Source organism: Typopeltis vanoorti, chromosome 20 (assembly GCF_054136105.1).
Source record: "Typopeltis vanoorti isolate ZY-2024b chromosome 20, IOZ_Tvanoo_1.0, whole genome shotgun sequence".
Taxonomy (NCBI): Eukaryota; Metazoa; Arthropoda; class Arachnida; order Uropygi; family Thelyphonidae; genus Typopeltis; species Typopeltis vanoorti.
The window spans coordinates 82,980,126-82,992,866 of NC_143568.1; the positions used below are offsets into that span (position 1 = coordinate 82,980,126).

General features: G+C 32.4%; 1 protein-coding gene across 4 annotated transcripts in view; it reads left to right on the forward strand.

The window, feature by feature from the left end:
• The window catches only part of LOC150095607 (WD repeat-containing protein 70), a 198,270-nt gene that overhangs the window by 32,600 nt on the left and 152,929 nt on the right, over nucleotides 1-12,741 (forward strand). For all 4 annotated transcript variants that reach the window (XM_090410794.1, XM_090410793.1, XM_090410796.1 and 1 more), the window contains 2 exons: nucleotides 9,438-9,497; nucleotides 10,965-11,098. In XM_090410794.1, the coding sequence (XP_090266920.1) occupies nucleotides 9,438-9,497; nucleotides 10,965-11,098 (194 nt within the window). The remainder of the gene's footprint in view (nucleotides 1-9,437; nucleotides 9,498-10,964; nucleotides 11,099-12,741) is intronic.

A 12,741-nucleotide genomic window follows, 5' to 3' on the forward strand; every position in this document is an offset into this window, starting at 1 on the left:
GCCTCTTCTCTCCATGTGAATTTGTGCACATTTTTATGCTGGAACATGGTGTTAGTAATAACCAGTCCATGTCCTGAGCAGAAATCCAACAGATATTTGCCATTATTATTAGCTTTGCTCTTTTCTCCAAATTTTCCCAAAATATTTTTGTATGTCTCACAATCATTTCCTACTCTACTATTTAGATCCCCAACAAGGACCAACTTTTCCTTTTTCATTGTGTCAGTTGCTTTTTCTAAAGCCTCAAAAAATTCCTCCACTTCTACCTTAGTAGAACCTTCTGTGGGACCATAGGCACAAATAAGTCTCATTGTCCAGTTCCCCATTCTCATATTTGCCCACATTACTCTACTTGAGACTGACTTCCATTCAAGAAGATTAGCCTCGTATTTTGTGTTGAATACTATGGCTACTCCTTCTTTTCCTTGATTGTTATTGCCTGAATATAACATTTTGTATTTATTACTTATTTAGTTTAAATATATTTGTCCTCCAAAGATGCCAGTTTGAAAACCAGTGAAATATTAGCTGCTTGATAAATAATTCAAATTATTTTACTCTTTTTGTGTTTTGTTCATACTGTTAAGTATAAAATGTATAAGAAAATTAGTTTCGTAGACCCAGTATGTGCATACAAATGTTCTACAGTATTTTTGTTTGTATAAATTAATGTAAACTTGAGTTTTATGTTTCAAATTATCAGTTTCTATGTCAGTACATTTGTATTGTGTAGAAAAGCACAATTGATTGCTTATTTATGTATAATACACCTGCACACAGTAAATATATCATGTTTACATACATGTATAGCAATAAATTTTAACAAAGGATTTAGTAGAAGATTCGCTTGTGCGCATCCAAAATAAGGGTTACAATTTAATGTTTGTGAATATTTAAATTACCTAAGTTAAAAATACTTTATTGTTCAATGAAAGTGTGAGATTTTACTGCTTTTGAGCAATATGCTGCAAAGATAACACATAACAGTGGCAGTTTCTTCTCTTCATGACTGAAACTGAACCAGAAATTTTTATGTGTGCTGGAGTATGTGCGAGTGAAAAGAACATTGTAACAAGTAAACAGCTGGAGAGAGAGAGCTACAGATATGTAGAGATACGGAATAATTTTTGGAACAAGAGAGAAAGTTCCATTAGAATTAGTCTTTCATAATGAAAGAAGTTTAAAAGTTATTTAGCTGTTATGTTACAAAGTAATTGGAATAACAATTGTGGAAGAAATATATAAGAACTTTGGAACTGAATAAATGAAGTTTTTCATATAGCAGTAGAAATGTTTATCGGATGTTAAAAGTTCTAGTAGAACAGTAATGATTTAATGGCATATGAAATAGATAGTGAGTTGATTTTGAAGTTTTCAGTTGAAGAAGGTAGAAAGAAGAAACGTTTTTTTTAGTTACTTTTCTAGAAAGTATTAAAGAAGGAATGCTAGACAGTGTTGGAATTTCAGGATTTTATTGTCAAGTCTGAACTTTTCATATCTCTTATTATGAATAGGAAATTAACAGTTATTTTCAAGACTTTCATAAGAGAAAAGTGGTTTTCAAGATAAGGAACTATATTTGCTGAAGGGATAAAGAAACTATTTCATTCAACTTTTATTGGAAGTGCAGCTGAGTTTAAAAGCAATAACGTTTCTTTTCAGCTGACACATATTATGGGGTATAGATAAGATGTGATTTAGTTACTTATTTTTTTAGATTTTAAGGTGAGTTACTATGGTTAAAGTTCAGGATCTTGTATATTTATTTTTTAATATATTTTAGTATTATTAAATTGTTTACATTCATTTTTATATATAGAAGTGTATATATAAGTAAATTATCATATCATATTATTATTATATTTTATTAATATATTATATTATATAATATTTAAATGTATATAGTAGGGGTGCTTAAGGGTCAAAGCTGTATAACTGAGAGGAGACCTCCACATAGCCTTTAAAGAAATGCGGAGAACTGACCAGGGCTTCTGCCCTAATGTCCAATTCTCACCTTCTCATGGTGCACCATGTTGGGTATCTACTAGGATACTGAACGAACGAGGATGGGCTAGCAATTTGGGATTTAGCCGACCAAATTGTATTCTTATTGGTTAAACCAAAATAAAAAATGATGGTACAACATGACAAAATTTCATGCTGGCTGGGGCGTCGCCCAATTAAACAAGGTCCCTGTTGTTTTCACAAGGGAACCAAGGCGAACAGCGAAAAGTCAGCTACTGGAACAAATCTGAAAATACACCCCAATTCAAAATCACCAGAGTTAAAGATCGGTACTATCAACATAAGAAGACTGAATGGCAAAGAAATGGAGCTAGCTGAGGAATTAGATAAGTACCAGATTGACATTATAGGGTTGACTGAAACAAAAAAGACAAAAACTGGTGAGATCTTTCTGAGCAATAAATACAAAATGTTATATTCAGGCAATGACAATCAAGAAAAAGAAGGAGTAGCCATTGTATTCAACACAAAATATGAGGCTAATTTTCTTGAATGGCAGTCAGTCTCAAGTAGAGTAATGTGGGCAAATATGAGAATGGGGAACTGGACAATGAGACTTATTTGTGCCTATGGTCCCACAGAAGGTGTTCTGTGGGACCATAGGGATTATTTCACATTCCACTTCTGCTAAGATAGAAGTGGAGGAATTTTTGAGGCTTTAGAAAAAGCAACTGACACAATGAAAAAGGAAAAGTTGGTCCTTTTTGGGGATCTAAATAGCAGAGTAGGAAATAATTGTATGACATCTCCAAATTTTCCCAAAATATTTTTATAAAAGAGCAAAGCTAATAATAATGGCAAATATCTGTTGGATTTCTGCTCAGGACATGGACTGGTTATTACTAACACCATGTTCCAACATAAAAATGTGCACAAATTCACATAGAGAGAAGAAGCAAGGAATAAGAAAAGTCTCATTGACTATGTTATTGTTGATAGTGATGTTTCTCCTTGGTGCAGGACACCAGAGTGTATAGAGGATTTGAAATTGGAAGTGATCACTATTTAGTCTTGAGCAGGATAAAAGTGAATTTCATATTGAAAAGAATAACATGTAAGAATGTTTTAAAACAAATAAAAGTTGAGCAGCTCTCAGATGTGAACTGTAGACTAAAATATACAAAGATTATTGAAGAAAAAATGAAAGAGTTTGAGAATAGGAATCAAACCTTGGAGATTCAGTGGCAACCCTTGAAGAAAGCCCTGATTGATTCAGCTAGAGAGACATGTGGTGAAGTTGTCTGCAAGGATAGAAAAATCAGAACTCCATGGTGGACACAGGATGTTAAAGAGGCAGTGAAGGAAAAGAAGAAAGCATATCAAAAGTTCCTGGCAAATAAGTCAGCTTTTACTCTTACAGAATACAGAGACAAATGTAAGAAAGCTAAACAGTGTGTAAAACTAGCTAAACAAAAGTCATGGGAGGACTTTGGCAAGAACATAGAAAATAAATATCAAGAAGGTGGCAAAATATTCTGGAGGTTGTTGAAGAAGCTTAGGAATGGAGGAAAGAGTGCTGTAAAAGGAGTTAGAGATGATAAAGGTTACATGAAAACGGTAGAAAAAGATATCCTTGAAGTATGGAGCAATTACTTTGAAAAACTGCTAAATGAAACAAGCAGTGATGACAGCACAGTGGTAGAAAACACTGGTCAGGCATGAAGTCAGGAATACATATCCATACTTGAAGTAGAAAAAGCCATCAAAGGCTTGAAATGTGGAAATGCAGCAGGAGTAGATGATATTCGACCAGAAATGCTGAAAGTATGGTGGTATAAAAGTCTTACAGTGGCTGCACTGCATTGTTCAGAAAGCCTGGACAGAGGGACGAATTCTCGATGATTGGAGTAGAGCTCTAATATTACCTATATATAAAAAGGGAAATAAAACTGAATGTGAGAATTACAGAGGTATTTCCCTACTGAGTGTTCCTGGCAAGATCTATGCAAGTATACTTGAGAAACGGTTGAGAAGAATTGTGGAAGAAAAGCTCGGTGAAGAACAAGCTGGATTCAGGCCAAAGAGATTCTGTCAGGATCAGATCTTCACTTTACGACAAATAGTCGAGAAAGCATGGGAATATAACAAAGATCTGTATTTAAGTTTTGTCGATTTGGAAAAGGCATATGACAAGGTGCCAAGAGAGAAGCTATTCAATACACTGCGGTTATGTGGTGTCAATGGGGCATTATATCAAGCAATACTTAGTCTTTATTTGAGTTGTAAGTCAGCAGTTAGAATTGAAGGAAGTACAGGAAGATGGTTTTGATTCTCGTAGATAGGCTTATACGTTGGTTATGCATTTCTAAATAACTTAGGGAATTGAAACAACGTAGATCCGAATATAAATTAAATAATACTTTAATAGATATTTCCGATATTTCGGCAATGTCTCATTGCCATTTTCTAAAGGAACTTACAAAAGGCAGGAGCACAACAGGCTCTAACAATATAGTAACTGGAAATGAAATATTAAGCTATCTTTCTCCTAGAAGTCCTGATGGTGTCCTCTGGCGTGCTAAGTAGGCATTCTTGGCCGTTGGGCTGAAGGTCTGCTGATGTATGCCTCCCAAATTTGTTGAGGTTTGGAGAGTTTCTTAGGGCAGAGGCTGATTCCATAAATAATCTTTCGAATTTATATTTGCTCCGGTGTATTATTTTTGCTTTCTTCCACCGTATTCTGTGGCGAGTATCCAGAGCATGGTCTGCAAGACCAGAATGGCTATATTTGTAAAACCAGATGTAGTCCTTGTGTTCAGAGATTCTGATATTCGCTGTCCTGCCTGTTTGGCCAAAGTACGACAGTTTACAACTGCAAGGGACCTGGTATACACCAGGTAGGTCTAGGGGAAGTGGTTGGTCTTTGGTAGAGCGGATAAGGGATGCCAATTTTCTGTAAGGCCTGTAACAGGAGGTGAGGTCATGTTTTTTTTTTTTTTTTTTTTTTTTTTTTTTTTTTTTTTTTTAATTTGGTTGTATGCGACTGCCCCAAATTTGGGAGGCATACATTAGCAGACCTTCAGTCCAACGGCCAAGAATGCCTACTTAGCCCGCCAGAGGGCACCATCAGGACTTCTAGGAGAAAGATAGCTTAATATCTTCATTTCCAGTTACTATATTGTTAGAGGCTGTTGTGCTCCTGCCTTTTGTAAGTTCCTTTAGAAAATGGAAATGAGACATTGCCGAAATATCGGAAATATCTATTAAAGTATTATTTAATTTATATTCGGATCTACGTTGTTTCAATTCCCTAAGTTATTTAGAAAAGGAAGATGGTTTAATGTTAAATCTGGTGTGAGACAAGGATGTACATTATCCCCTCTGTTATTCATTATCTATATGGATCACATTATGAAGGAAAGTGGTATTAAACCTGATATCAAAATTGGAGATGTTAATGTCAGCTCTTTGCTTTATGCAGATGATGTTATACTTCTAAATAAATCTGCTACAAGTCTGCAAGATTCGCTGACTAAATTGAATAGCTGTTGTAATAGATATGGTATGAAGGTCAGCAATAAAAAGACAAAGACAATGAAAATAGGCAGAATCATTGAAAATGTCAACTGTGTTGTGAATGGAGAACCTGTGGAACAAGTAAAACATTTCAGCTACTTAGGCACGATTTTTAATGAAGATGGTAAATTAAATATAGAAATAGACAACAGAATCAGCAAAGCTGGTATGGTAGTAAGTCAATTGAATAAATTCATATAGAATAAGAGAGAGAGAAATTAGTCAGAACACTAAATTAGCTGTGTACAAGACAGTGTTCAAACCAGTTTTAACTTATGGATCTGAGAGCTGGGTCAAAAGTAAAACACTTGACCAAAGGCTAGAGACCGCAAATATGAGAGTCCTGAGAAAGATTAGAGGTGTGAACAGATGGCATCAATGGCAATATCATATTAAAAATGAGGATATTAGGAAAGAACTTGATATTGTCAGCATCCAGGAATGGTTTAGCAGAGCTAATCTCAGGTGATATGGTCACTTAAACAGAATGGGCGAAGATAGATTAGCGAAATAAGTGTTCTCTGCCAGGTTGGCAGGAAAACGACCCAGAGGAAGACCTAGATATAGGTGGATGGATACAGTACAAAGTGCCTTAGACGATAGAAATATAAGATCTGATAATTTTGGAGTCTTGACAAGTAACAGACTGATTTGGAGGAAAATTGTAGATAGGAAGTTAGTAATGATGTAATTTTTTTCATATAATACTATCATATCCTGTACACCCCTTGAGGGTACATGGCAGGAATTTTATGATGATGACGACGTTTCCAGGCCAGGTTAATGTCCGACATTCACCAGTGTGTTGCGTTTTTTCATTACAATTTGATGAATCAAATGACTTCACTGATGTTGCTCACTTAATGGTATTTATTCGCATGGTATTTCAAGATTATTCATGTAAAGAAGAACTTTTGAAAATTATACCATTAATTGAAAGGAATAGGGTAGAAGTCATTTTTTCGGCATTTGATGAATTTGTGAAACAACACAAACTTCCGCTTTTTAAACTTGTGTCTATCACTACTGATGGTGCTCCTGCAATGATAGATAATGAATCAGGCTTCATTTCATTATGTAAAAACGATGACAAATATCCAGATTTTTTAACGTTCCACTGTATTATTCACCAACAAGTATTGTGTAGTAAAAGATTAAACACAAAAGATGTTTCGAATATTACATTTAAAATTGTAAATTCTGTTCGAGGAAAAGATTTAAAGGTTTTAAAAAAACTTTGAAAAACTTTAAAACGAGGATTTAAAGATTTTAATAAAACTGAAATGATTGTATCTTTTTATCAATAATCCATTTCAAGAAAACTTGAACATCACTGAAATTTCAAATAAAATTAGTGGGCTGTTTGATATAAACCAAGCTGAAGTAGAACTTGAGATAATAAACATTCAGAATAGTTTACATTTAAAATCAATAAATGATTAAGTTATTTAGAAGTATGCAGATGAAAAATTCCCAATATTAACTGATATTGCGCGAAAATTTCTGTCGTGTTTCTGATTGACATACTTGTCAGAATCCGCTTTTTCAAATATGACCGTCATAAAAAATCAGTTAAGAAACCAAATTACAAATGATCATTTGCATGATTGGCCACTTTTTCATATCAATATTTTCTTGACAATGAAAATATTGTGAGGTCCAAACAATGCCAAATTTCACATTAACTTTTTTTTTTTTTTTAATCAACCAGCATTTCCTTGTGAGTTTGTAATCAGTCTGTTGTTTTTTCTAACTTTGGTTTTCCAAAATAGAGAAATAAATATTTTATTCCAATATATTTGGTTTTTTTTTTTTTTTTTTTTGTTGTATTAAAATAATTAAAAGTGATAAATAAATTTTTAAATACACAAAGTTTTTAGTTGTTTATTTGTGCGTAATCAGATATCAGGTTGGGGGAATGTGATCTATATAAGAGAGTAGATCGGTGAATAACTTTTTATAAAAAAAGTAGCTTACGTAGTAAAAAAGGCTGAACACCACTGAATTATGACATAGTCAATGAGACATTTCTTATTTGTTGCATCTTCTCTGTATGTGAATTTGTGCACTTTTTTATGTTGGAACATAGTGTTAGTAATAACTAATCCATGTCCTGAAGAGAAATCCAGCAGGAATTTGTGACTATTATTAGCTTTGCACTTTTATCCAGATTTTCCCAACACATTTCTATATGTCTGGTAATCATTTCCTACTCTGCTGTTTAGATCTCCAAGGAGGACCAACCGTTCTTTTTTCATTGAGTCAGCTGCCTTCTCTAATGCCTGAAAAAATTCCTCCATTTCTTCCTTAGTAGAACCTTCTCTGGAACAATAAGCATAAATAAGTTTTCCAGTTCCCCCCATTCTGATATTTGCACACATCACTGTACTGGATATTGCCTGCCATTCAAGAAGATTATCCTCATATTTAGTGTTGAATACCAGTAGCTGACTTTTGACTTTAGCTGACTTTGTGATTTGTTCCAGTAGTTCGCTTCGGTTTCCTTATAAAAACAACGGGGACGTGGGTCTTGTTTAACTGGGCAGTGGCCCAGCTGGCATGAAATTCTGTGATGTTGTACCATTTTACATTGTGGTTTAGAATGCAATAAGAATGCAAATTGGTCGGTTAAATCCCAAATTTCCAGCCCATCCTCATTTGTTCAGTATCCAGGTAGATACCTAACAGGGTGCACTACGAGAAGGTGAGAATTGGACATTAGGTCTGAAGGCTCTATAAAAAACATAGGAAAAGATAAATTCCATAATTAATAATTTTAGCAAAGGGGAAATGTTTTCATCCTAGTTCAAATTTTAAAAATAACTTTTTTTTATTAAAATTTAAGAACCCATCTGTCTCATATGTATCCTAGTACCAGTTTCATTAGCATAAAAAATTTCATATTTGTGCATTATGATTTTTGTTTTCTTTTTCATAAAAAGAAATCTGAAATTATTTCCCTGTGGAAATGGCTTTTTCATTCATATGCCAATCTGCCATAAGAAAAGCATTATAGGTTCTATTCCAGTCACCGACTAGAGGAACTGTTTTTTAGGCATTCTTTCGGTTGGCTCTTGAATTAGTTGTTCTTTGGTAGAGGCCAATAGTGTTAAAAACTCATGTTTTTAATTTTGCATCTCAAAAAATCAATTGTAGAACTTACATTCTTATAGACAATAATACAGGTTTTAGGGTATAGGGCCACAAAATGGCAACAGATGTCTGTTGTCCCCCCCCCCCCCAAAGCATTTATTCATTGGTAGCTTGAGCTCACCATCAGTGAAGGCCGTTAATATGCATTGCTATATCAGCCTTTAAGTAGGCATTTGGCACAGTATGTACATAACTGGTTGTATGGAGTATTCAGGGTTTTTTTTTTTTAAAAGAACCCATTGCAAAACAAAAAAAGTATATTGAAAACAAGATGTATGAGATAAAATGAGGTTTCTAGTATTTCTGAATTACAGAAAGTTTCTGCATTTTGCTTTTTTCACAAAAAAGTATTTAATATCTCATATCCTTAAGTAAGTAAAGATTATTATTGTATTTTTATAAGTAAATAATGTGATGTTTATTCTTGAAATTTAATAATGTGCACTATTGCAGATAATTTGGTTTGCTTTTATGAATGAAGCAGTGATATGAACATGTGATAAGATTGCCTCCTTAATGCATTAACTTCATTATCAAAGGTAGATCTTTATAATGTCACCAATGTTAAAATTTTCATAAAATTAAAAATAAAATGATATCAGCATTTTGATGTATCTTAATATTCATGGATATTCTCAAAATTACAATATGCATTCTCTCTGTATACTATGTAATTATGTACACTTTTTTTATTTATTAAAATGCATTTATTAATGAGAACATTGTATGTTATTTTTTTGTAGAGTAGATATAATACAATACCTGCTAGTCATGAAGTTTGTTTAGAACATGGAGCCAAAACTGTGAGTTGTCTATTGTTATAATTTTAGAACTTTCATTTAAACATAATTATATAAAGAAAAAACTTCACCATTAAGAGAATATTGTTTATTTTTATACTTTTATTTTTGATATATATTGGAAAGTTTTTATTTCATTTTTGTTCATCAGCTTATATTGAACAATCACTAAAACACTTAATAAATCTTATATTGTTATTCAAAATTAAGTGGATATTGAATACCACATTATTTCTTAGCCGAATGAGGAACTTATATTAAGTGTTTTAGTGATTTATTTTTTTTAGTTTTGTTTCAAGGGGAAAAAAAATTAGAATTAAATGAAAGAATACTTATCATAAGCAGTGGTTCAGAATTAAATCATTCTCAAATGTGCCCAAAATTAGATCATTCCCAAAGATTTTCAAAAATAAATTGAACATCGATTACTTTTTTTTAACTGCTTATATAACACATCTGCTTACATCAATTGAATGTTTTCTATACACTGCATTAACAACTTCATTGAAAGTTTGGCTCATTTTCTGCTGGTGATTCTAACCCACAATTTATGTGATTTTGCCAATGGATCAGTTCCTCCCATAATTTTTTAGTATAAAATATTGAAGGTATAGCTATTTCAAAAATGCCATATAAGTTTTGAAATCTACATTTTTTTATTCATGGTGACTCAATTTTTTTGTTTTTTTTTTAATTCAAAAGAAAGTGGACAGATATCATTTTCTTACTGTTTTTGCCAGATGATATCCAAATTAAAAATGAAATATAAGCTTAAATAGCAAAACTTAATTTAGAACAAGGAGTGAAACTTTTTAAGACTTTAACACTTACAAATTTGTTTCATGAAAGTAATCACTTTGAACAAAGTTCCTTGAACACAAAATATGTACTCAGCTAACCTTAATTAGGCTGCACCAAAAATCGATTGATGTGACTTTTCGGCTGATATATTTTTATTCAATAAATGATTACATCCACTTCTCTTATCTGTCAATGACCATACAGTTCTTTTTTTTTTTTTTTTTCCATAAAAATTTCATAAATTGCAGGATGGAAGTTCTCTGTCAGTTTTTTTGTAATTAACAAAATATATTTATATGATAAAAGGACTAGATTTTATATAAAAAATAATGTATATATTTAGTTTATCTAATATCTAAAATTAGAGCCATCTTGCATACAACTACATTTCTTGCTCTAGCTAATACTGCCGCTGAGATGTAGCTGAGAACATGAGTTAATCTGATTAAGTGTTCTGTATGTGAAGGATTATCACACTCAACATTTTCATGTCTCATCATAGAGATGAGATATTATGCCTCATCTCCAGCTTAAGACAGCTCTCCCAGGTTGACCTCGCTGGACTCTGTCAACCACTGACCTATGACTGTTTATTTACAAATATGTATGAGTATGCATTCTTTGATGTGGTGTTTTTGCTCCATTAAGATATTAACTTTCTTTTAACAGGTATCAGCGTTGGGGTTGGATCCTAATGGAGCTCGGCTAGTTACTGGAGGTTATGACTTTGAAGTAAAATTCTGGGACTTTGCAGGGATGGATTCTTCTTTACAGTCATTTCGCAACCTGCAACCATGTGAATGGTATAGACAACTGCATTATATATATATAATATAAATTGATTTTTATAAACTTTTTTATAGCTTTTAAATCACAAAATTCACTGGTTTAAGTAACTAAATTGGGAAAGTTTAAATCTTGAAACCATAATAAAAATTTTACTGGTTCATTTCTTAAAACTTAAATAATATATAAAAATTATAAAGTAATTTTTTTTTAATATTGCATGCAAAACTTGGGGATTACAAATTATTGACATATAAAACGTAAATAAAAGTTAAATATAAATTAAAGTTTAATATTTACAGAAGTGCTGTTAATTTATCCATATGTCCTTCTGGGCTGGTTCGTTATCACTAAATATTGAAACAAGATTTTAAATGTTTTAACAATGTATGGGGATGGATATGAAACTGGTGTTATATCGATGTTTCTATGTATATGATTGTGATTTATACTTAATTCATTGTTTACTTAAATCTATCCTTTCTTACCTAAAACCTTATACAATCAAAATCCTACCAGCTGCTCTATTGTTAAATATTTATCTTTTGTGATTTATTCTCTTTATTCACTTACTTTAATCTTATTCTTATATCTAGGATTGTTTCCTTTTCGGATATTGGCAAATTTATATTTTGCTGCACCAGCCAGTATCCTATAGCAGAAAAGATCCTTGCTCAGAGAGACAATACTAGAGTCTGAAGATTACTTACACAATATCTTACTTAAACTGTATAGATTTAGATTATTGCAGTTGTGACCTAAATCTATTATTATATTCACTCTCTAAATCCTTCCCGCCAAAATAGGTTCTATTTTTATAAGTGGTAAGTTGGAATCGTAATCAGGCATGACTCAGGTTCAGGTAAATATGACATGTTTATTGGAATATCTAAAACACAATACAAAATTCATACACTCAATTATGCTCAATACTAAATAAAACTCGAATTAAGAGGTTAACACTTTCTAAATTAATTAAATCTTATAAAGCATGCTAAACACAGTAACTGCATATTGGGATAGATAGCAAATGATATGAAGTTAAGCTAAATACCTTAATAAGTACCTAAATAAGCTAAGTTTGATAGTAATCTTATGAGTGGCTGTTTGAATTCATATACTAAATCAGATCAGGCAGGTATTAAGAAACATATTTATTAATAAAAGAAATTATACAAGTAAGCATTACTACTAAGTAATCTGAATCATTCTCAAATAAGATCTTTGGTTCAATACTACTAAACAAAATACATGAACAAACTTTCTTGGACCACCTCTATATGCAACTTAACATTATCTCATTAACACTTATCACACTTTCTACACTCACGTGGTCACTAGTTATATTATCTAACATGTTGCTACTAATTCATACAGAATAAACATGGCCTTTCTAGGCAGACAGTTCTCAAACAAAATGGGCCTATGCCAAGTTGTAGACAGTATTTTAAAGTTCCATGAAATAAGTCCACTCCACAAAATGTTCTTTAGAAAGTACACAATTCCTCAACTGAAAAATATATCACAAAAGGCTACCTTACTGTCCCTTGGTATGACACTCGTTCCTTTCTTCTTGCCTTGTCTAGAACATCAAGGCTTCTTCTCAGTCTGCTATTCGTCTGGTCACCTACTACAACTGTACGGCCAGATTCTCCATGGG